General features: G+C 45.8%; 1 protein-coding gene across 2 annotated transcripts in view; it reads left to right on the top strand.

Annotated features, from left to right (window-relative positions):
* SMIM14 (small integral membrane protein 14) overlaps positions 1 to 16,486 on the top strand; it is a 69,096-nt gene extending 52,610 nt beyond the window's left edge. For both annotated transcript variants that reach the window (XM_077814599.1, XM_077814600.1), the window contains exons 4-5: positions 13,238 to 13,386; positions 15,777 to 16,486. In XM_077814599.1, the coding sequence (XP_077670725.1) occupies positions 13,238 to 13,386; positions 15,777 to 15,809 (182 nt within the window). In that variant the 3' untranslated portion in view covers positions 15,810 to 16,486. The remainder of the gene's footprint in view (positions 1 to 13,237; positions 13,387 to 15,776) is intronic.
* Positions 16,487 to 26,131: the final 9,645 nt, after the last annotated feature.

Raw genomic sequence — 26,131 nt, forward strand, 5'->3', positions numbered from 1 at the left:
GTAATCCTCTGCCGAAGGCTCCTTGGCAAAACAGCTTTGTTCCTTTCCCCCATTGTAGGAAAATTTCCTGCACCATTCGGCAATCACTTGTGCAGGGACCAAAGTGGCACACAGGCGAACAGCATAGGGAGCAAGGCGGAAGCCACAAGCATGTAGTATATGTACCCTCGTTTCCCTGCTTACCCTTAGCAGTGAGATAGCTGCTAGAATGAACCCCACCTGTGGAAAAGTGTGGGAGAATTTTAGAAATTTTTCCCAAGTTGGCTACACCACAGCCCTTGCAGAGCGAGTGCCCTTTTCCCCAAGTGAAGCACCACCGCCAACACTCATCACGCTTTGGGTGTTCACAGAGATGTGTGCTTGCCAAGGGTCAGTGAGAAAGTGATTGTTATGTTGCAAAAGGTGTATTGTATTGAAATATTTCAATGCTGTGCATGAATTTAACAATCATGCTTCTGTGCATTGTTCCTGAAGATGCATGCATGCATCGTGCACCTTCCCAGACCACCCTGCGTTGATGTCAGTGAAATGCCCATGGTGATCGACAAGTGGCTGCAACACCCTGGAGAAGTACCCTTCCTATTGATGTACTCCGTCAGAAGGTGGTCTTGTGCCAAATTTGGAATATATGTGCAATCTATCACCCCTCTACAGTTAGGGAAACCCATTTCTGCAAAGCTGTCCACTATTTCGTGCACATTTCCCAGAGTCACGGTCCTTCGTAGCAAGATGTGATTAATTACCCTGCACACTTGCATTAACGCAGCCCCAATGGTCAACTTCCCAACTCCAAATTGATTTGCAACCAACCAGTAGCAGTCTGGAGTCACCAGCTCCCACACAGCGATTGTCTCACACTTCTCTACCAATGGGGCAGCTCTCATTCTGGTGTCCTTGTGTCGCAGTGCTAGGGCGAGCTCTGCACATAGTTCCAGGAAGGTGGCTTTTCACATCCAAAAGTTCTGTAGCCACTGCTCATCCTCCCACAACCTGCATGATGATACGATCCCACCATTCAGGGCTTGTTTCTTGAGCCCAAAAGCAATGGTCTACCCTGTGCAGCTGTTCTGTGAATGCCAAAAGCAATCTGAGGGGTTGCTCCTATCCATATCACACAGCATGTCAGGCAACTGGGAGTCTTCTTCACTTAGGAACTTTGTGATTAACTGCACTGCCATTCGCGGTGTCTTCATGACAGTTAACAGAGCATAGGAGAGCAGTGTGGGATCCATACCTTCTGACAAAGATGCCAGGGTGTACAGCAAAGAAGGGTTATTGAAAAATGCCGTGAAAGAAAGCCGGAAGCCCCTGGAGTGCTGGGACAGAAAGCAATGCCTCACGGAACATTGAGCCGAGTCCCAAGGTGTGCCGCGTTCTGCTCCACCTTCCCACAACACCTAGTGACTATCGAGCTGGACTGTGGGATAGGTACCCACAATATATTGCCCACACTGTCAATGATAGTGCTCCACCTGTGGACGCACTCTTCTGACAGAGGGAGCGAGTGTGAACATGACATTCCGATTTTTATTATGCCTTGGTAGAATCCCTTGACTCTTACAAATGAGCACAGCCCAAGATGAATAACAAAAATTTATTTCAAAGTTTATCAGCCTAACTGGAAACAAAGCAGACAATATTTAAGGAGTAGTCATCTGTGACTGTTAATGTTGCAAGTCAGTACAATGACTCAGAAAGTTAGTCTACAATTTTAGTGTGGTAAATGCAGATCAGAACTGATGTAAAGTCTCTTGTGATTCATAGCTGAACTTTAAGGGTATAATTCAGATCCTTCACATGGGTGAGAACTATTAAATTAAACAAAATCTTTCTGGGATAGAGCAGATATAGGTAGGATTAATAAACTATTAGATCAGTTGAAAAGTTCTAATACATCACACTTAACCTCCTCATTTCCCATTTTGAATCAATCCCAACTCTGAAGTATTATAACTTAAATTCTAAAGACTTTGAATAATCTTTGGCCCATCCACCATGGGCCATTTATATGTAAGGGAACCAGTTACACATAGTAATTTCCCAGCACACTTAAACTATGAGTTGACCTTGCAGTGTACACAGGACCAAACTGTTTTTACCATGTACCCTACGTGTGCTCTAGCCCTGCAGCACCAAGGCTATAACCTGGTTTAGGGACTCAACACAAGTACTCCTTTTCTTTTAACTAAAATAGGTCTTGTTCTCTGTCTGCACTGCAAGACTGAGGGTATGTCTACACTACGAAATTAGGTCGAATTTATAGAATTTGGTTTTTTAGAAATCAGTTTTATATATTCAAGTGTGTGTGTCCCCACAGAAAATGCTCTAAGTGCATTAAGTGCAGTAACTCGGCGGAGTGCTTCCACAGTACCGAGGCTAGAGTCGACTTCCGGAGCGTTGCACTGTGGGTAGCTATCCCACAGTTCCCGCAGTCTCTGCTGCCCATTGGAATTCTGCGTTGAGATCCCAATGCCTGATGGGGCTAAAACATTGTCGCGGGTGGTTCTGGGTACATATCGTCAGGCCCCCGTTCCCTCCCTCCCTCTGTGAAAGCAAGGGCAGACAATTGTTTCGCGCCTTTTTTCCTGAGTTACCTGTGCAGACACCATACCACGGCAAGCATGGAGCCTGCTCAGCTCACTGTCACCGTATGTCTCCTGGGTGCTGGCAGACGCGGTACTGCATTGCTACACAGCAGCAGCAACCCCTTGCCTTATGGCAGCAGATGGTGCAATAGGACTGGTAGCCGTCATAGTCATGTCCGAGGTGGTCCTGGTCGCCTGTGTGAGGTCGATCAGGAGCGCCTGGGCAGACAGAATCATAGAATCATAGAATATCAGGGTTGGAAGGGACCTCAGGAGGTCATCTAGTCTAACCCCCTGCTCAAAGCAGGACCAATCTCCAATTAAATCATCCCAGCTAGGGCTTTGTCAAGCCTGACCTTAAAAACTTCTAAGGAAGGAGATTCTACCACCTCCCTAGGTAATGCATTCCAGTGTTTCACCACCCTCCTAGTGAAGAAGTTTTTCCTAATATCCAACCTAAACCTCCCCCACTGCAACTTGAGACCATTACTCCTTGTCCTGTCCTCTTCTACCACTGAGAATAGTCTAGAACCATCCTCTCTGGAACCACCTCTCAGGTAGTTGAAAGCAGCTATCAAATCCCCTCTCATTCTTCTCTTCTGCAGACTAAACAATCCCAGTTCCCTCAGCCTCTCCTCATAAGTCATGTGTTCCAGACCCCTAATCATTTTTGTTGCCCTTCGCTGGACTCTTTCCAATTTATCCACATCCTTCTTGTAGTGCGGGGCCCAAAACTGGACACAGTATTCCAGATGAGGCCTCACCAATGTCGAATAGAGGGGATTTGATTGATAGAGGGGAACGATCACGTCCCTTGATCTGCTCGCTATGCCCCTACTTATACATCCCAAAATGCCATTGGCCTTCTTGGCAACAAGGGCACACCGCTGACTCATATCCAGCTTCTCGTCCACTGTCACCCCTAGGTCCTTTTCCGCAGAACTGCTGCCTAGCCATTCGGTCCTTAGTCTGTAGCTGTGCATTGAGTTCTTCCGTCCTAAGTGCAGGACCCTGCACTTATCCTTATTGAACCTCATCAGATTTCTTTTGGCCCAATCCTCCAATTTGTATAGGTCCCTCTGTATCCTATCCCTGCCCTCCAGCATATCTACCACTCCTCCCAGTTTAGTATCATCCGCAAATTTGCTGAGAGTGCAATCCACACCATCCTCCAGATAATTTATGAAGATATTGAACAAAATCGGCCCCAGGACCGACCCCTGGGGCACTCCACTTGACACCGGCTGCCAACTAGACATGGAGCCATTGATCACTACCCGTTGAGCCCGACAATCTAGCCAACTTTCTACCCACCTTATAGTGCATTCATCCAGCCCATACTTCTTTAACTTGCTGACAAGAATACTGTGGGAGACTGTGTCAAAAGCTTTGCTAAAGTCAAGAAACAATACATCCACTGCTTTCCCTTCATCCACAGAACCAGTAATCTCATCATAGAAGGCGATTAGATTAGTCAGGCATGACCTTCCCTTGGTGAATCCATGCTGACTGTTCCTGATCACTTTCCTCTCATGTAAGTGCTTCAGGATTGATTCCTTGAGGACCTGCTCCATGATTTTTCCGGGGACTGAGGTGAGGCTGACTGGCCTGTAGTTCCCAGGATCCTCCTTCTTCCCTTTTTTAAAGATTGGCACTACATTAGCCTTTTTCCAGTCATCTGGGACTTCCCCCGTTCGCCACGAGTTTTCAAAGATAATGGCCAATGGCTCTGCAATCGCAGCCGCCAATTCCTTTAGCACTCTCGGATACAACTCGTCCTGCATGGGTGCAGGGACTAAAGTTGGAGTGACTTGATCAAGTCATTCTCTTTAGTCCAGCAGTCAGTCCTATTGAACCATCTTATGGTGAGCAGGCAGGCGATATGGATTGCTAGCAGTACTATTGCATCATCTTCTGCCGGGCAGCCATTAGAGGTGGATGGCATGCAGTCCTTCTGCACCATCTGCTGCCAGCCAAAGTTGTAAAAGATAGATGGAATGGATCAAAACAAGAAATAGACCAGATTTCTTTTGTACTCATTTGCAAACCCGCCCCCCGTCTAGGGGACTCATTCCTCTAGGTCACACTGCAGTCACTCATAGAGAAGGTGCAGCGAGGTAAATCTAGCCATGTATCAATCAGAGGCCAGACTAACCTCCTTGGTCCAATAAGAACAATAACTTAGGTGCACCATTTCTTATTGGAACCCTCCGTGAAGTCTGCCTGAAATACTCATTGATGTAAAGCCACCCCTTTGTTGATTTTAGCTCCCTGAAGCCAACCCTGTAAGCCGTGTCGTCAGTCACCCCCCCGTGTCAGAGCAACAGCAAACAATCGTGCATCTGAGTTGAGAGTGCTGTCCAGGGCAGTCACAATGGAGCACTCTGATGGGGCTAAAACATTGTCGCGGATGGTTCTGGGCACATATCGTCAGGCCCCCATTCCCTCCCTCCCTCCGTGAAAGCAAGGGTAGACAATCGTTTCGCGCCTTTTTTCCTGAGTTACCTGTGCAGACACCGTACCACGGCAAGCATGGAGCCCGCTCAGGTAACCGTCACCATATGTCTCCTGGGTGCTGGCAGATGTGGTACTGCATTGCTACACAGCAGCATCAACCCATTGCCTTGTGGCAGCAGACGGTACAATATGACTGGTAGCCGTCATCGTCTTGTCCGAGGTGCTCCTGGCCACGTTGGCTGGGAGCGCCTGGGCAGACATGGGCGCAGGGACTAAATTTGGAGTGACTTGATCAGGTCATTCTCTTTAGTCCTGCCAGCAGTCGTATTGAACCATCTTATGGTGAGCAGGCAGGCGATACAGATTGCTAGCAGTCCTACTGCACCATCTTCTGCCAGGCAGGCAAGAGATGAGGATGGCTAGCAGTCCTACTGGACCGTCCTCTGCTGAGCAGCCATGAGATGTGGATGGCTTGCAGTCCTTCTGCACCGTCTGCTGCCAGCCAAAGATGTAAAAGATAGATGGAGTGGATCAAAACAAGAAATAGACCAGATTTGTTTTGTACTCATTTGCTTCCCCTTCTCCCCCGTCTATGGGACTCATTCCTCTAGGTCACACTGCAGTCACTCACAGAGAAGGTGCAGCGAGGTAAATCTAGCCATGTATCAATCAGAGGCCAGACTAACCTGCTTGTTCCAATAAGAACAATTACTTAGGTGCACCATTTCTTATTGGAACCCTCCGTGAAGTCCTGCCTGAAATACTCCTTGATGTAAAGCCACCCCCTTTGTTGATTTTAATTCCCTGTAAGCCAACCCTGTAAGCCATGTCATCAGTCGCCCATCCCTCCGTCAGAGCAACGGCAGACAATCGTTCCGCACCTTTTTTCTGTGTGGACACCATACCAAGGCAAGTATGGAGGCCGCTCAGCTCACTTTGGCAATTAGGAGCACATTAAACACCATACGCATTATCCAGCAGTATATGCAGCACCAGAACCTGGCAGAGCGATACCGGGCGAGTAGGCGACGTCAGCGCGGTCGCGTGAGTGATCAGGACATGGACACAGATTTCTCTGAAAGCATGGGGCCTGGCAATGCATGCATCATGGTGCTAATGGGGCAGGTTCATGCTGTGGAACGCTGATTCTGGGCTCGGGAAACAAGCACAGACTGGTGGGACCGCATGGTGTTGCAGGTCTGGGACGATTCCCAGTGGCTGCGAAACTTTCGCATGCGTAAGGGCACTTTCATGGAACTTCGTGACTTGCTTTCCCCTGCCCTGAAGCGCATGAATACCAAGATGAGAGCAGCCCTCACAGTTGAGAAGCGAGTGGCGATAGCCCTGTGGAAGCTTGCAACGCCAGACAGCTACCGGTCAGTTGGGAATCAATTTGGAGTGGGCAAATCTACTGTGGGGGCTGCTGTGATGCAAGTAGCCCACGCAATCAAAGATCTGCTGATATCCAGGGTAGTGACCCTGGGAAATGTGCAGGTCATAGTGGATGGCTTTGCTGCAATGGGATTCCCTAACTGTGGTGGGGCCATAGACGGAACCCATATCCGTATCTTGGCACCGGAGCACCAAGCCTGTGAGTACATAAACTGCAAGCGGTGCTTTTCAATAGTGCTGCAAGCTCTGGTGGATCACAAGGGACGTTTCACCAACATCAACGTGGGATGGCCGGGAAAGGTACATGACGCTCGCATCTTCAGGAACTCTGGTCTGTTTCAAAAGCTGCAGGAAGGGACTTTATTCCCAGACCAGAAAATAACTGTTGGGGATATTGAAATGCCTATAGTTATCCTTGGGGACCCAGCCTACCCCTTAATGCCATGGCTCATGAAGCCGTACACAGGCAGCCTGGACAGTAGTCAGGAACTGTTCAACTACAGGCTGAGCAAGTGCAGAATGGTGGTAGAATGTGCATTTGGACGTTTAAAGGCACGCTGGCGCAGTTTACTGACTCGCTTAGACCTCAGCGAAACCAATATTGCCACTGTTATTACTGCTTGCTGTGTGCTCCACAATATTTGTGAGAGTAAGGGGGAGACGTTTACGGTGGGGTGGGAGGTTGAGGCAAATCGCCTGGCTGCTGGTTACGCGCAGCCAGACACCAGGGCAGTTAGAAGAGCACAGGAGGGCGCGGTACGCATCAGAGAAGATTTGAAAACCAGTTTCATGACTGTCCAGGCTACGGTGTGAAAGTTCTCTTTGTTTCTCCTTGATGAAACCCCCCACCCCTTGGTTCACTCTACTTCCCTGTAAGCTACCCACCCTCCTCTCCTCCCTTCGATCACCGCTTGCAGAGGCAATAAAGTCATTGTTGCTTCACATTCATGCATTCTTTATTCATTCATCAGACAAATAGGGGGATGACTACCAAGGTAGCCCAGGATGGGTGGTGGAGGAGGGAAGGAAAATGCCACACAGCACTTTAAAAGTTTACAAGTTTAAAATTTATTGAATGCCAGCCTTCCTTTTTTTGGGCAATCCTCTGTGGCAGAGTGGCTGGTTGGCCGGTGGGCCCCCCCCCACATTCTTGGGCGTCTGGGTGTGGAGGCTATGGAACTTGGGGAGGAGGGCGGTTGGTTACACAGGGGCTGTAGTGGCAGTCTGTGCTCCAGCTGCCTTTGCTGCAGCTCAACCATACACTGGAGCATACTGGTTTGATCCTCCAGCAGCCTCAGCATTGAATCCTGCCTCCTCTCATCACGCTGCTGCCACATTTGAGCTTCAGCCCTGTCTTCAGCCCGCCACTTACTCTCTTCAGCCCGCCAGCTCTCCTCCCGGTCATTTTGTGCTTTCCTGCACTCTGACATTATTTTCCTCCACGCATTCGTCTGTGCTCTCTCAGTGTGGGAGGACATCATGAGCTCAGAGAACATTTCATCACGAGTGCAGGTTTTTTTCTTTCTAATCTTCACTAGCCTCTGGGAAGGAGAAGATCCTGTGATCATTGAAACACATGCAGCTGGTGGAGAAAAAAATAGGGACAGTGGTATTTAAAAAGACATTTTATAAAACAGTGGCTACACTCTTTCAGGGTAAACCTTGCTGTTAACATTACATACATAGCACATGTACTTTCGTTACAAGGTCGCATTTTGCCTCCCCCCACCGTGTGGCTACCCCCTCAATCCTCCCCCTCCCCGTGGCTAACAGCGGGGAACATTTCTGTTCAGCCACAGGCAAACAGCCCAGCAGGAATGAGCTCCTCTGAGTGTCCCCTGAAGAGAAGCACCCTATTTGAACCAGGTGACCATGAATAATATCTCACTCTCCTGAGGATAACACAGAGAGATAAAGAATGGATGTTGTTTGAACGCCAGCAAACATACACTGCAATGCTTTGTTGTACAATGATTCCCGAGTACGTGTTACTGGCCTGGAGTGGTAAAGTGTCCTACCATGAAGGACGCAATAAGGCTGCCCTCCCCAGAAACCTTTTGCAAAGGCTTTGGGAGTACATCCAGGAGAGCCGCGAATGCCAGGGCAAATTAATCCTTTCACATGCTTCTTTTAAACCATGTATAGTATTTTAAAAGGTACACTCACCGGAGGTCCCTTCTCCGCCTGCCGGGTCCAGGAGGCAGCCTTGGGTGGGTTCGGGGGGTACTGGCTCCAGGTCCAGGGTGAGAAACTGTTCCTGGCTGTTGGGAAAACCGGTTTCTCCGCTTGCTTGCTGTGAGATATCTTCAACCTCATCATCATCATCTTCTTCGTCCCCAAAACCTGCTTCCGTGTTGCCTCCATCTCCATTGAAGGAGTCAAACAACACGGGTGAGGTAGTGGTGGCTGAACCCCCTAAAATGGCATGCAGCTCATCATAGAAGCAGCATGTTTGGGGCTCTGACCCGGAGCGGCTGTTCGCCTCTCTGGTTTTCTGGTAGGCTTGCCTCAGCTCCTTAAGTTTCACACGGCACTACTTCGGGTCCCTGTTATGGCCTCTGTCATTCACGCCCTGGGAGATTTTGACAAAGGTTTTGGCATTTCGAAAACTGGAACGGAGTTCTGATAGCACGGATTCCTCTCCCCATACAGCGATCAGATCCCATACCTCCCATTCAGTCCATGCTGGAGCTCTTTTGCGATTCTGGGACTCCATCATGGTCACCTCTGCTGATGAGCTCTGCATGGTCACCTGCAGCTTGCCACGCTGGCCAAACAGGAAATGAGACTCAAAAGTTCGCGGTTCTTTTCCTGTCTACCTGGCCAGTGCATCTGAGTTGAGAGTGCTGTCCAGAGCTGTCACAATGGAGCACTCTGGGATAGCTCCCGGAGGCCAGTACTGTCGAATTGTGTCCAGAGTACCCCAAATTCGACCCGGCAAGGCCGATTTAAGTGCTAATCCACTTGTCAGGGGTGGAGTAAGGAAATCGATTTTAAGAGCCCTTTAAGTCGAAATAAAGGGCTTCATCGTGTGGACGGGTGCAGGTTTACATTGATTTAACGCTGCTAAATTCGACCTAAAGTCCTAGTGTAGACCAGGGCTGAGGCATGTTTTAACTGTATCATGGGATGTAATTGGGTCTTCTTATGCTGCCCCTCTATAACTGAGTGAAATTTACTCTATGGGAATAAAAAGAATGTGAATACAGTCAAAGCACATCAACATGGCATTGCTAACACAAGTGGGTTTTTGACAATTGAAGTATGTGAAACTGGCTAGTCAGTTGAGTTTCTGCTGAACATAGCATAGGGTAGCCAAACCCCCCTAAAGTGATATGTGACTTTAGGACCCAAGTTAGCAAAGCATTTAAGTACTTGCTGAACTTTTATGAACAGGGATGGACTTAAGCATGTGCTCAAAGTTAAGCTTGTCCTTATGTGTTTTGATGACTTGTTAATGTATGTACATTACAGTATACACTCCTTGTAATGAGTAATATAATCTCTCTGTAATATTCCCTACTGCGCTTTAACACAGTACTGTTTCAAAAGGATGACATTAAAGCAGTAGCTCTCAACCTTTCCAGACTACTGTACCCCTTTCATAAGTCTGATTTGTCTTGTGTACCCCAAGTTTCACCTCACTTACAAACTACTTGCTTATAAAATCAGACATAAAAATACAAAAGTGTCACAGCACACTATTACTGAAAAATTGCTTACTTTCTCATTTTTACCATATAATTATAAAATAAATCAATTGGAATATAAATATTGAATTTACATTTCAGTGTATAGTATATAGAGCAGTATAAACAAGTCATTGTCTGTATGAAATTTTAGTTTGTACTGACTTTGCTAGTGCTTTTTATGTAGCCTGTTGTAAAACTAGGCAAATACCTAGATGAGTTGACGTACCCCATGGAAGACGTCTGCATACTCCCGGGGGTATGCATATCCTTGGTCGAGAACCACTGTGTTAAAGCATGCTCGGGAACCTTTAGTGCATGCCAACAGGGTTTGCATGGATCAATCAATGTGCAATGCATTAGTACACTTCAAAAATCACACTCTACTTCTTTGTGCAGACAAACCCTTAGATACAAGTAACCATTTCCAGTTCTTTTCTGGTGTTAATAGGATATACACCTTTTTTTTTTTTAAATAGTATCAGGAATGTTTTGTCAGTGTTCATTGGTTAAAACCTAAAATCAGAAGCCCTAGAGGGACCTCAGGAGGTCAACTAGTCTACATGTCTGTTCTGAGGCAGGGTTAAGTATTATGTGACAGAGATGTGATGCATAAAGGCCTCCCAAAGTTTCAAATATTGATACACCAAGCTGATTAATGTTGTTTCACTTGTACAGAACAAGACTACAAGCTGAACACTTGCCTGCACAATTCTACATGCTGTTCTGAATCAGTATTTTATGTCATAACTAGTGAACTGAAAGTTCCATTTCGTGTTACGATATGTTCTCATTTTGCTCCTGCTAGATCTTCTTCTGACCCACACCCAGAATGGCTCAGACTTTCAAACTCTCATTAGAATGTTTTTTTGTAATTGGCATTTATAGTTGAACTCGTTCTATGTTAGCAGCTTTTCCAGATTTGAGATGTCTCCATTTCAAAGATTTGAAAAGCAAGAGTTTAATGGCAATTCCTTTAGCTCATAAAATCAAAAGAGTTGTCTCATTGAGTCTGAGGAAGTGCTGCTGAGGTCTGATTTTTCATAATTCATCCCAATTTTTCTGTTATATTTTTGAGTGAATTTAATGTACCTGAAGGATATCAGATTGATGGCTCTGGATCATGAAGTCTTGTATTACAGAAGAGCTGTGTTGTGGGCAGCAGTCCTGCAAACTTCCCCACAGTACCCCATTAGCTTGCCTTAACTCTGTTATGTAGACATCACCTTCATGGATGAGGGAATAGTTCTCTGGGCCCACTCAGCCCTTGGGCTCTCTTGAAAATGCCATTAAGGGGAACAACAGTGATAATAGTTTTCCATTGTGAAAACTTGTGCTCAAGAAACTGACTGACCCCACCCCACTCACTGCAAATAGATCATCAAACAGCTTTTACTAGTGATAACTTCTAGCAAACATTGGCATAGGCCAGATTTAAACCAGCGTGTTAGAGGTGAAAGACTCTATATGTAATTGTCAAAAATAATAGAAATCAGTGGATGCTAAAACCCTGCAAATTCCAAGGCCCTGGGTCTCCCTGTGGATTGCCCCCAGACTTTGAGGTTTTGTACAAAATCTAAACTTTCTTAAATAAAATCAACTAGCTTTTCTTGTTCTGAACATTACCTCCCAATAACATTGCATTAGTTACCTTCTGATGGGTAATACACAAATTACACTGTGTAAAGTCAATGACAATTTTGCTGTTGGATTCAAAAGATATATTATGAGCCTGAAAGAGAAGAAGTCCAGCGTGATGGGATGTTAGATCAAATGCTTAATTAGGGTAATTTTAAATACTAGCATTTCACTACTACTTGTAGCAGAAATGCGCAGCTAATGTGCTAAACCTGGCAACATTGATCTCTGGAAAAAGGCTGCATATTTTAAATATGCAAATAATCAGATATTTGGGAGGCTTTAAATACTTATTTCTCCCCGGTAGTACAACCAGACAACTCCATTCAGGGGAATTTCTCAATTTTGTGGAAATGTGCTGAAAAAAATTCCAGCCATTTGCTATTTTGTTGCAAATGTCAGTATATCAGCTTCCCTTTTTTATCAGTCCCTGCCTCTGCCCCCTACATCACTCTTCTTCCCAGAAATTAAGGACCTCCTGCACCCTGACCCACCAATATTTGGTTTTAGGAAGAAAGGGAAGTAGTTGATAGTAGTTATGCCATTCTGTTAGGGAACATGATCTCAGTGACCGTCACACAGCTCACATATTGAGTCAAATACTTAAATGAGAAATCTTTGCCACACCAAGCTCATGACTAATGCCAAGGCAGACATCTGTTCGCACAATTTTTGCAATACATAATTTTTAATTTCCATCAAATTTAGAAACACCAGTCTCCTTGGAAACTATTGGAGAGCTAAATTAACAGTAAACAATTTATTCTGAGTGGTTTGCCAACTTCTTTTCACAAGTAGGTATAATGATCCCCTGTGCTTGGGCGGATAGCAGGGTTTGAACCTGGACCTTCAGTGTTAAAAACAAACTTTTCCCACTAGCTATTAAGCAGCATTTGTAGTAGACTCCTCCACCTATGTAGATCAGCCACTGGAGGGGAACAAAGACTCATGCTCATCTAGCGTGGGTTACACAAAGAACTAGATGCCTTCCTTGTTCCTACCTATACAAGATTGCTTAACAGCAAGTGGAGGCTAACAACCCTGCATTGTGCATTAGGGTTTGCAGCATCAAGCCTATAAAAATGGGGTATGAAAATCATACACCATTCCCTCTACACATGTGGAATGTTTCACTTATATTGATATATGTATAATATTGTGTTGGTTTTTTTGCACTGATATGAGTTGTAAATCATTCTGAACACTGGTCTTTGTATACTCTGCCCACAGTAACATAGTGTGCTCTCTTTATCTGCAATCCATTAAGAGGGAATTTCATATCAGCTTTAGGAAATTGGCACTTTTTTGTCAACCTTACAAAAAGTTGTGAATCTTAAAGCCAAGCAGACAGAGTAATCACGGCTGTGAACCAAAACTGTTGTAGTTTGGTCTGATACTTGTGTTGTTTACATTTTCATGTTGATAAAAGGACTCTGCTCCCACACCCTTTTATGATGTAGTTTTCTCTGTCTGTAGTGCCAGGACCAAATTCCTCTGGTGATAACGGCATCAGTATTGCCATGATAATGATGGCCTGGGTGGTTATCGCTCTTGTCTTGTTCTTGCTGAGACCAACTAATCTAAGAGGATCCAACATGGCTGGAAAACCGGCCAGTCCACATCATGTAAGTATGTCAGTGTCTTGAAGCACCCTACCTAAAGAATCTAAATAAAATATCTAGCTTTAGGAACATTTTTAAAGTACACTACATTATATTCATTAGTTTTTCCCCAAAACTGTTTTCCTATGCTTTCTACTGCTATTTTCTGGTATCACATTAATATTAAAATGTATATGTTCCCTTCTGCAGAAGTCTCTCAGACTAGAAATAATGAAGTCTTTTGTTTAAAGTGTGGTTTTATTCTGAAAAGTAACTAAAAACAAGATCTCAGTGAATAGATCTGCTCCCTCTGCCTATTTAGAGCCATAACTGCCAATTTTATTGACAAAATTAAGGCTATGTCTACACTGGCACTTTTGTCGTTAAAAGTTTTGTCGCTCAGGGGTGTGCAAAAACACTCTCCTGAACGATAAAAGTTTTAGCGATGAAAAGCGCCGGTGTGGACAGCACTTTATCAGTGGGAACCATGCTCCCGGCAAAAGAGCTACCACCCCTCATTCGGAAAGATTTTATTGTTTCGCTGGGAGAGATAAAGAGCAGCTACACAGTGCACTGTACAAAGACGCGGCAGCGGCACACCCACACCATTGTGAAGTGTGCAATGTAGACATAGTCTAAGTTGTCACTGATTATACTTCTGTGTGACCTGCAGGGCCAACACAGCTAAACCACTCTGCCTTAGGTTGAGCCGCATTCGATTCCTTGTGGTGAACCATAAACAGAAGTGTTATGTTCTGATTAGGTAATACCCACTCAAAGCCACAAGATGCACAGCAGTAACCAACGGCCTCAATTTGATCTGCAGAATCTTTATCAAGATGGCAAGAACTGAGATGTGTTTTTAGGATAGTGATTAACTCTTCCCCCCCTCCCCCCATATCTTTTTTACTTTACACTGAGCACATATGATGTGGAAATAGTTGAGATGATAAACATGATGTAAGGGACCAGGGCATAAACAGTCTGACCTAACAGTCATAAGTGGGGTGAATTCTGCCCATTAGGGCCAGTAGTCACCAGGCAGGAGTTGGAGGGCTCACAAGGGCCAGGCTCCATAAGCAAGAGTCAGGATCAGGCTGGAGTCAGAGACCAGAGATCAAGCAAAGTCTAGCTTTGCCACAGGCCAAACTCTATGTGGTTACCCAAACAACTTTCTGGGGCCAGGGCCAGATTAACTTTTTGTGGGCCCAGTGCCAAACATATTTGTGGGCCCCCATGGGGCAAGGTGCAGGGCGGCGGGATGGTCAGTCTCCACAGTGAAGGGCAGGCTGGGGGCAATGAGGCACAGCGTGGTGGGAGCAGCCCCGCTCTGTGCAGCCCAGCAGGAGGGCACTGTTCACAAACCTGCAGCTGCCAGATGCACACTGGCCTACCCAGCCCTGCCCCTACCGACCCCCCTGCCCAATGCCCCATCCTTATGCCCAGCGTCCCCTGGCCCAGAGACCTCCACCACAGATCTCTATGCCCAGCCCCCACCCCTCCCAGAGACAGGCCACTGGTTGCATGGAAGTGGGAGATTACCCTGCAGCCTCCCCCACCCCATCCTGGGACAGGGACTCGGCAAAGAGGTTGCACCCGACTCTGATACAATGCAAGGGCCACGCCTGCCCCAGAAACACCCTGAGGTCCTGCCCCCCTGGGCTAGGCGTACCTGGTGTGGGTGATCAGGATCAGCCTGGCAGCAGGATCCAAGTGCAGAGGACTTAGTGTGGGGGGATCCAGGTGGGGGTAAGAGAGTTCTCTGTGGGGCAATCTGGGTGTGGGTGGCTCCGTGGGAGATCTGGATGCACAGAGGTTCATTGAGGGGTTCCAGGTGTAGGGGCAATGGGACTCTGCAGGGGATCCAGGTGAAGGTGTTTGGGGCTCAGCGGGGGGGATCTAGGTGCAGGGGAGGTGGGGTTCATTTGGGTGGGGGTCCAGGTGTAGATGGTTGGGGCTCAGTGGGAAGGGTGTCTGGGGGGGCTCATCGGGGTGATACAGATGCAGGGGAGGTGGGACTTGTCAGGGTGAGGGCTTGATGGGTCTGCTTAACAGGGGAGCCCCAGGTTCTGCTAAGGGGATGCCGCATACTGGACTCCAGCTTCACCCCTGCCCTCGCTTCCCCCGTCCTTTCCCTTTCCCATCCCAAGCCCCTTTCCCAATGCTCTATCTCCTCCACATCTCACCCTCTTCCTTCCACCCTGCCTCTTCCCCCCTGGCCCCCACTTCCCCCATCGCCTCCTCTCCCCCATCCTATGTCCTTCCCCACTGCCCCATTTCCCCACTGAAGGGAAAAACAGAATTGTTTGTTATTTAGTTTGAATATTAGAGGAGGATTTCATTCTTTTTATAAGTCATGCTTGGTAGACTAGAATTTCTAAACCAGTGCATTTTTTTCCCTTTTATACAACCAGGGACAAGAACCACCAGCCCCACCTGTGGATTAGACCTTCTAATGCTGGAAATGCTCGACTGCTAAAACCTTGCACGACCAAATGAACGAAAGTGACCAGAGTACTAAATCCCATTCAATACTATTTTCCTTTTGCATTTACATAAAGCAGGATGATATTATTTTGGTATGGAACAGCTAGGAGCTATTTCACTTTTAAGTTAATTCTTGCTTTATATATTATTACCATTCCTAGTAGGTGATATTTGAATAAACAATAAGGAGCTGCAGGGGGTGGAGTTTTGGTTGTTGTTTTACTGTGGACATTCTAGTCATTCTCTTTTTGTTACAATGATTACAATATATAATTTCTTTGCAGTGGTCTCTGGCATAATTCAAGGAAAATTTAAATCCTTGTGCATTTATAGTCATTAAAAGTTATTTTTCAGATTAATTCTCTTTTTTCCCTACATATTTTGGAAACTTATTTGCAAACATGAGCGTGAGTTTTTTGTAGAAAAAGTGAAATTACTTTACCTTTACCCAGTGATGAGCTGCCAAAATCTTAACAACTGGTTCCCTCCTCGAGGGGGATTGTGGCCTGCCCCCAGCCCCTGTGACTCCTGCTCCATCCAACCCCCTGCGTTCCTTGACACCGCCCCCCCAGACCGCTGCCCCATCCACCCTCCTCCCCTGTCCTCTGACTGCCCCCAGAACCGGGCAGGAGGGTCTCGTGGGCCACCGTAGTGCGTGCCCACCCCACCCTGCCCCTAAGAGCCAGAGGGACCTGCCAGGGGGTGAGGTGGGGAGTCCCAGTGGTGCTTACCTGGGGCGGCTCCCAGGAAGCATCCGGCAGGTCCCTCTGGCTCCTAGGGGCAGGGTAGCGTAGCTAGGGGGGAGCAGGGGCAGCGGCCACTCCCCCAACTGATCACATCAAAAGTGGTGCCTTAGGCACCGACTCCATGGGTGCTCCGGGGCTGGAGCCCCCACGAGGAGAATTTGGTGGGTGCAGAGCACCCACTGGCAGCCCCGCATCTGGCCCCAGCTCACCTCCACTCTGCCTCCTCTCCTGAACGCACCGCCCCGCTCTGCTTCTCCAACCCCCGGCTTCCCGCGAATCAGCTGTTCGCACGGGAAGCTGGGGGTGGGCTAAGAAGCAAGCAGTGGCTTCACGCTCAGGCCCAGGGAGGCGGAGGCAAAGTGGAGGTGAGCTGGGCGGGGGGGCGTGAGGAGGGCCGCCCGTGCCACAGCAGGTAACCCGGGGAGCAGGGGAACCTCTCCCCACCCCAGCTCACCTCTGCCTCCCTGGGCCTGAGCGCGAAGCCGCTGCTTGCTTCTCAGCCCTCCCAGGCTTCCTGCGTCAACAGCTGATTCGCGGGAAGCCGGGGGGGTGGAGAAGCAGAGCGGGGCGGCGCGTTCAGGAGTGGAGGCAGAGGCGGAGTGGAGGTGAGGTGAGCTGGGGCCAGGCGGGGAGAGCACCCACCGAATTTTCCCCGTGGGTGCTTCAGCCCCGGAGCACCCACGGAGTCGGTGCCTAAGGCGCCACTTTTGGCCGGTTGTTAAATTTAGAAGCCCTTATAGAACCAGTTGTCCCTCGTGGGACAACCGGTTCTAAAAGGGCTTCTAAATTTAACAGCCGGTTCCAGCGAACTGGTGTGAATCGGCTCCAGCTCACCACTGCCTTTACCTTGCTGTTCAGAGCAGCTTTAACTCTTTGGACCTCCAACATAGTTTTTAGGGCTGTTGCAAAAGCATGGATCATCTGCTGTAATGAATGTACATCTATGTGTGTGGGCATGAGAATGTGTCTGAAAATTATCACAATCAAAAGCTTGTCTTATGTGTAAGGAATTTACACAAAAGATTATTATCACCAAAATGAAATTAAATACATTCACCAATAATTGAGCTGTCTAATTCAATGTATTTCTAAAGACAACTAAAACCTGGGCAACTAAATATTAAATTCTAAAAGAGAATTGTTTACAAACTTTACAAAAAGAAAAATCTACTGACACGTATCCATTACAATTTTCTGTCCTGAGTATAATCTTATAATAATCAATATCTTAAATTTTTTGCTGCAACACGTAACAAGATCAAAACGTTATCAACCAGTCATTAACTTCAGAAAGTTATTTTCACTTACTTACAATTTGATTTTTACCTACATATTGTCATAATCCTTACCCTTCTGATTCTTACCTATTCGTTGTTGGATTGTTCAATACAGAAATTGCAGGGGAAGATCTATGGCATATATTTTCCCTTTAATGTTGGTGTGTGTGTGTGCATGCATGTGCATCTTCCATTGGAACTAGTGACAGTGACTTTTTTTAAACATACATTAAAGAATTTAAGAACATCTTAAAGACATACAGAAAAGTGACGTATATTTTTCTTACCAATTTGAAAAATTAATGGGAATAATGTAAAGGACAGTTTTGTGTGACCAGATGGCTATGGAGCTACTTTCCACAAAAGTAGGGAGAACAAATATGCGGGGAATTAATGGCCTGATCCTGCAAGCTTTTACTCGCATGAGAACGCCTTACTTTTGCAAGTAGCAAAGGGGCTATTCATGTGAGTAATGATTTGCATAACTGGGCCGTGGAAAAATACTACATTGGATCCCTTTGTTATCAGAGATAGGCTTGTCCTCCTTAGGGTAAATGGCAGGTCAGCCAAATTGTCTTGTAAACATACAGTACAGACCCGAGAAAATGCTTTTATAATTCGATGTATGTAACTGTGCCACTGAGCTTCTTTGTAGCAGTGTGTTGTGTAATACAGCACCTATAGATAGGGAGCATTAGTAAAATAATAATATTGGGCCAAATTCTCTGTTAGCCTGATGCAACCTTACTGAAGAGAATGGGATTGCAACAGTGTAATCAAGAGAATTTGTCCCAATATGACTGATGGCAGTATAGGCCACAAACACTGTGTAAGAACATTACTGGGATACACTATCCAACTACTAGTTTTTGCCTTCCTAGTACATCTTTGGAATAACATTTTGAACTGCGTAGGTAATGTGATATCTTTTTATGGAACCAATAAAAAATACTTACATGGCCTACCATACCCGCGTTTTTTTCCCCCAAGAATCAATGGCCAGGGCCATCCCTAGGAGAGTGTGGGGCCCAGGGCGGAAGTGACAAATCCCTCACTTCTGGGACCAACCGTCACTTTCAGGACTGACTGCGCTGGCCAATCGTGCTGGCCCACGGGGCCCCCAAAGCGCAGGGCCCAGAGTGGTTGCCCCAATTTGTCATACCCTAGGGACAGCTCTGTCAATGGCCAAAAGTCTTCAAACTTGGGTGCATTAAGTTAGAAGCCTAACTCCATATGTAAACACCTAACTGGAAGGGGCTTCATTTCAGAGATACTGAGCAACTCCAGCTCCTGTTGAAGTCAATGGGACTTGCAGGTGCTCAGCACCTCTGAAGATCAGACCACTTCTATTTAGATGCCCTAATATGTCTATAGAAGGCATGCTTTGTGCACCCTGCTTTGAGATTTTGGCCAATATATAGCCATAGATGTTTGTACATTGTAATCCGAGAAATTTTTAATTGTGTTCTGTGTTGAATCAACATTTTTTTTTCTTAAAATTCTGCTAGTCAAAATGTTGTCCGAACAGTTTTATACATATATAATTTCCTTATGTAAATTGCTATTTAAAATTTTCTGTGTGAAAGAAAAGCAGTGGAAATATTGTATAGCAAAATGTTTTGCTATGTAGCCAGGCCACTATCCCATGCCAACATGTATGCCTTTTAAATTCTGAGATATTCTCTCCAGTATGTAAACTTCAGACCAATAATACTGCTTAAAGTAAAAGTAGCTATTATAAGGCTGTATTTTGCCACTTTTATTCATGTTATTTTACTCAACAAGTAGCTCCATTGTAATTAATTTGACTATTGTCAGAGAATGTTCTAGCTGCAGCATCGTTAATAAGGGTGGCAGAATCTAGCCCATAATAATAATTTGTGATGAAATAACTGCATTGTGATTACAAAACTGAACACTGTACATTTTAAGAGGAACCCCTTGGAAGAGATTAGAAGGATGTAAAGTTTAAGACCATGATCAATTTTATATTAAAGGTTTGAGGCTCAGCTAATAAGAGAGAAGTTGTAGCAATTAAAGAAATAAAGAAGAGAGTTTATGTTTATACCTTCGTTTATAACTTTGTTAAAATAATAGTATTTTAGCATCTGCTTAACACAATTATTATATTCTGAAATGAAAAATCATGTGTGTTCATATAGTGTCTGCAGTAATGTTGCCTTGTAACGTTTACCTAAAGATGAAAAATGATAATGTGATGTACCTGATGTAAATTGGTGGTTTAAAATGTCTGAATCATGCCAAACAAAAATCATGTCTGTGCCATTTGAGGTTTACTATTAATCTTCTACTGAGTATTTGGAACTGGGATAAAGGGCTTGTACTATGCACTTTTTATTGACAAATAAATTTCAAATCTTAGTAACCTTTTGTTCTTGTCTGAATTTCTTGATAGAATCACAATTGCACCAATCTAAGAACAACTTTGACTAATTTTAAAGCTCATCTCAAATGATCTACCAGTTAAAAAAATAATCAACCAACAAATAACAACACAAGATTAGATTGTTAATAAGGGCTAATTACAAAAAATGACATTGTTGTGCATGGATTCTAACTTTTGATATGAGCGCAGACCTATATGCAACCCAAGCTAGTCAGAATAAATGGTGGCAAGTTCAGAGGTTTAAGATACTTTGAGGACCAAGACATGGATTTCCCCTCTGCCCTTTGCATTGGAACCTTTGGCCCAGAAAGTTAGAAATAACACAATAGAAGGAATAACAATAGCAAAGACACAAAATAAAATTGTTACAGTAGAACCCCAGACTTACGAACAACTTGGGAATGAAAGTTGTTTGTAACTCTGAAATGTTCGTAACTCTGAACAAAACGTTATAGTTGTTCTTTCAAAAGTTTACAACTGAACGTTGTCTTAATACAGCTTTGAAACTTCACTATGCAGAAGAAAAATGCTACTTTCCCTTCATTTTTTTAGTAGTTTACATTTAACATAGTACTGTGTAGTATTTGCTTTTTTGGCGGTGGCGGGGTGGGGGGAGTCCTCTGGTGCTGCCTGATTGTGTACTTCCGGTTCTAAATGAGGTGTGTAGTTGACTGGTGAGTTCGTAACTCTGGTGTTCGTAACTCTGAGGTTCTACTGTATAAGTATATTGTCACGTTATTTAAAATCAAAATCTGTTAAGTCAGGGGTTCAACACTTTTTCCATCCATGGTTTACTGGAGTGCGCCACTCAAATCCCACAATTCTAAGTGGCTACACTGGATTGTGGGATTTAGGTAAATACAGCCAGAATCTGTGTCGTCATTTTTAGGATGCTGCATGGACTGGGGGAATGTAGGTGGGGCTGGCTGGTGAGAGACTGATACAAGTGTTTTTTCCCTTTCTGCCCATACAGAATTCAGCTTCAGGGTAGTACCATTTCCTCCAGAGCTGAGCACTGAGGGAAAAGTGGAGTGCTGAGGAGATGCTATGGGCTGGGTGGAGCAAAGGGTGTAGCTGCAGGAGGTAATGACCTGCTCCATTCCCCTGCTTTCTCAGTTTTTGTTGGGTCTTACTAATTACAGGATGTTGGTGCTTTTCTTCTCCCACTAGCAATAGGGTGCGAACCAGTGATCATTGCCTTACCACTGGGGCAGCTCACACCCCACTAGTCAAGAATTCCCGTACTACCTCACCCTAGGAGATAACAAAGGAAATCAAAAATCCAGGAGGGTAATAAGCAATAATTAAACAGAGAGAGGCAATAAATATCCCAGAATGAGAAACAAATTTTGATTTAAACACATGATAAACTAATTTAAAGATTTCAGAGTGCTACTTCCAGACAATTTAGAAATGCTCTGTGATCTTGATTTTGAACCCCTCATATGTCATCTCAAAAGATTGACAGTTGGAAAAAATGCAGTTTATCTTCAAAAGACAGAACATCAGCTATAAAAATAAATGCACTTCCTTAACTATATTTCCAGTTCCAAATTTTACACATAAGCATACATGATAAAATGATTGCAGATGTATCAAATAGCATTATAAAAATAATTTGGAAGCAAACAAGGAAAACCACAGAGTTCAACTTACTAAGTTAAACAGATCAGAAGGAGGTTTTCCAGCTCCTAATACTGGATCAGTTGTCAAGCCTGCCAAATAAAGCCCTGGTAGCCTGGTCTTTCTCAAAACCAGAAAAATGTTGGATCCTGTTAGAACAGATAGAATGTTCAGAAGAAATGTATCAAATCTTTGCCATGGTCAATAAAACAGATTGCCTTCAAACATATCCAATAATACTACATTTATAGGAACTATGCTGTGTGTGTTTGACAAAGCATAACCTTTTTTCTATTCTCACTAACTTCAACAGTAAACAACCCAAAATTTAACCCACAGAGAAGATAAGGTAACTTTGAAGAACAGGAAAGCTCTTGTCGTGGGCCAGATCCACACTTGGTGGAAATCAACATGACTCGATTAACTTCAAGGGACCTATTTCACTTTACACCAGCTGACAATCTGGCCTAATTATATAAAAAAGATAAATTCATGACCTTGCAAAGAATGTACAATAAATTTCATTGAGCAACACTTCCTGTGTCAATAAATAAAATAAAAATGGGTCAGATCCCGGTACCTGCACCAACCCCATTGTAATGACTACATCTAATTACAATCTGTTTCCTATTACATTGCAGTTCCCTTTAACAGCTACAACTCTTACTGCTAGACAAACAGAATGGGCAAAGGCATAAAGAATTTGTATAAATATTTCATTTATTTACTAATTATCCCAATTAACAGGATACATTCTTGTTCTTAAGGAAAAGTGTATTATAAAATGTTTTATGTAATGCTGGTTCAGAGTAGAACAGCCATTCACCATCAAGAATGACATGCAGTTAGTTTATAAAACAAGCCTACTACATTTACAGCTTCTATTATATCCTCAAGGTTCAAGTGATGACAGTTGGATCATTATTGTATTTTGTGCTTAGGAATGTTCAAAAAAAGCAAAGCAATATGCTACTACTGTTATGCTGCTTTCAAAGCCATTTCTTTTGTTTTTTAAAACCTCTTCAGGGTTACTGTTTGCCCCTAGCACAGAGATGAACAGAAATATTTAATGTAAGAACAGATATTAAAGATAGCAAAGTGTGCTCAGTAAGCAGATTATTTTTTTTAAATTCTTTATGGAGGGTCACAGCCATTAGCTGAATTTTAAAAAAAAAAAACAACCCAGACACGAGGTAAATCACAGAGAAGCTGCAGAATTCCATTTAACAATGAACCTTGTGGGCAGATGGAAAAATTGTGCACTGAAAAATGGCAAGAAAGATATCCAAAGAAGCTCTCTCAGGGGCTGGGCACTACACCAAGAGCTGTATTTACTGTAACATGTTTTTGTACATGAAATAGAGATTACAAGTTGCTTTGTGCTTAAGAATAAGTTATACTTTATGCCTTTACATTTGGTTAAGGTATTTTACCATGTATTAGATATGAAGTCTGAAATTCAAAATGGCGTGCCTGCAAAACAACAGCTCGACTCCATCTTTGATTAGCTTCTTGTTGAAGTTTTTGTGCCGTTTTGGAACTTTGGCAGGAAAGGCAGCCAACGTCAAGGTCAGCATAGAACTGGTTCAGACAGGTTCCAGCAGAGGAGCTGCTGGTTTTACCTCAGAACTTTGGTGCACTTGTGCCTACATAAACTCTGAGCACTGGCTGCCTAGCTGCTGTCCGTCCTAGAGGCAGCCACGGTACTGTTGTATTTGTGCGGCGACATGGACCAGAAGATCAGTGTAGCGAGGCGGTGTGCTTCCCCACCCCCCCAGAAAGGGACGAGCCCCTTCGGACACCAAAGTGGGCGGTGCCAGTGGAACCTGCGCCCGCCCCCCAGAGGTCAGGGCACAGGACAGGAAGTACAAAAGCCCCACCCCAGAGCTCACTAGATCCCCAGCCGCCAGAGAAGCCAGATCCCTGTGGCCTAGCTCCCGGTTGGGAGACTCCTGCAACTAGCGACCGACCCGAGGACTGGCCAGACCAGCCGAGGCCTGATGCCGACCAGACCCCGGAGAAGCTGTTAAGCCTGCCCGTGGCAAGTTACTCAGAGGAGCTGCCAAGCCTACCGCTCGCCGGGTACCCTGAGGAGCCCACGGTGCTTGATTCCTTGGAGGACACCGTCCCGACGCAGGTACTGCTAGAGGGGGAGGTAGGAAGTAGCCCAGGGGCAGCCGACCCCAGTCTGGCTGCAGCACACCCAGAGCCAATGTCAGTGTGTTGCTGCCAGGATCCCCACTGACACAGCAGCGGGCCTTCTGCCACTGCTACGGCCCCGGGCTGGGATGCAGTGGAGTGGGTGGGCCTGCATCCCCCCTGCCACCCAACGTGTGGGTGGCAGTCTCCCCATCTCCCAGGCCCTTCGGAGCCAGGACCTGGGCTTGTTGAACTTAACTGTTTGCTCAGCCCCTGCCTAAGGGCCTGAGCCATAGACTCTGTACTGCCCCGCCCTGACCCAGGGCCTGGCCTTGTTGTTGCTTACTTGTCTACACAGCCCCTGCCTAAGGACCTTAGCCAGTGACTCTGTACTGACCCCGCCCCTGGGCCTCCTGAACTCATTTGTTTCCTCAGCCCCTTCCTGACGGCCTGAGCCACAGACTCTTTGCCGCCCGCCCTAGCCCAGGGCCTCGGCTTCTTGCTTAATGGTTTGCTCCATCCCTGTCCAAGGACCGGAGTGTGGAGCTCGCTACTACCTGCCAACCGGGTGTGCGTAGCCCTTGTTTTGCATCTACTGCTGCCATGGCGCGAGACCCCGCAGCCAGACTAGTTCCCCGACAGAACCAGACGGACGTAGCCCCAGAGAGGGATGAGCTCCGGCCGAACCACTCTACAATCAGAAAATAAAGGAAAGGAAGACATCAGCATTAAGAACTGTAACTGTGCTTACCTATCTCTGAACCCTACATCATTTTCAGAGAAAGGGATAGAGGTTGTGTTGATTGCTCACCCTCGGTGGTCAGAGAGCCAGGCCTCTCTTTAGCATCCGCAGATCCTGTTGATCTCCATTTAAGAAGCGGTTGAGACCCAGGGTCCATCAGTTGCCTGTGACAACAGTGTCATACCATTTACTGCCTATCAACACCTAAAAACAGTGTAGTATCTGGGATATTTTTGTTTTGGGTATATTTACTTATTGCCAAGGTACTTACTTGGATAGGGCCTGGGTTTTAAATTCAAACAGTCAAACCACATCTCACTGTTGTTTCTTATTAAGTTTATTTGTTTAAATAAAAACTGTTGTCTGTTTACTTTATTCTTCTTCTCTTCTCCTTTCTTTATCCATTTACACCACAGGATAGGGAGGTACACTATCTATCACCCAAGGGTTAGAATGGAAAGATACCGGATAAAGGTCCAAGATCCTGCTAATTAGCTGCAAGGTATAGCTGGCCTATACCATCCTCTCCAATACAGTTAACATTACAGGGTTAACATTATCGCATCTAAATCTGCAGTTTTCCTTGTAGAGAGGGAAAAATCTGGCTTCGTCAGCCAAACCAGTTATTCATGCAATTTGGTTTTCCATGATATGTGGGTACCTGTCATGGAGACCATAAGTGCGTAAAGACTTCATTCTAATCTGTTTTTGTGCTGGATTTATTAAGCCTGCAAATGGGCCTAGCTTTGTTACCACTTTGTCCAACTGTAATCCAGCAGAGACATACTAGTAAATCCTTTAGCAGAGGACCATCTTTTTATTATGTGTTTATACACTGGTCCATGACAGAGGCTCCTAGGTGCTACCACAATAAATAGCAATATGTTGTACTTTAAACCTTCCAGACACCATGGCACGATCATGGGTGGCATGTGAACCACCCATTTGGGGAGGCTAGCCCCCGTCCCTGCCCCTTCTGCCTGAGGCCCCGTCCCTCCCACCTCCTCCCCCGCTGGAGCCCCAAGCCCCCCACCACATCTGGAGGAGCCCTGCCCCAGCTGCCCCAGGATGCTGCTTCCCAGTCCTAACCCTGGGCTGCCCCGGCCAGCCTGCCTGAGTGCCCCCAACCAGCCTGCCTGAGTGCCCCCAGCCCTGGAGTGCCAGGCCAGCCCACCCACCCCCAGAGTGCTGGGCAGCCCCAGTGCCCAGCCATGGAGCACTGGGCACCCAAGAGCTCCCTAACCCCGGAGCACTGGACGGCCCAAATGCCAGGCAGCCCGAACACCGGCCCCAGTCCCTGCAGTCCCAGCTGCAGGTTGGCCCGCTCCAGCTCCCGCCCACTTTGGAG

This window comes from Eretmochelys imbricata, chromosome 4, assembly GCF_965152235.1.
Source record: "Eretmochelys imbricata isolate rEreImb1 chromosome 4, rEreImb1.hap1, whole genome shotgun sequence".
NCBI lineage: Eukaryota > Metazoa > Chordata > Testudines > Cheloniidae > Eretmochelys > Eretmochelys imbricata.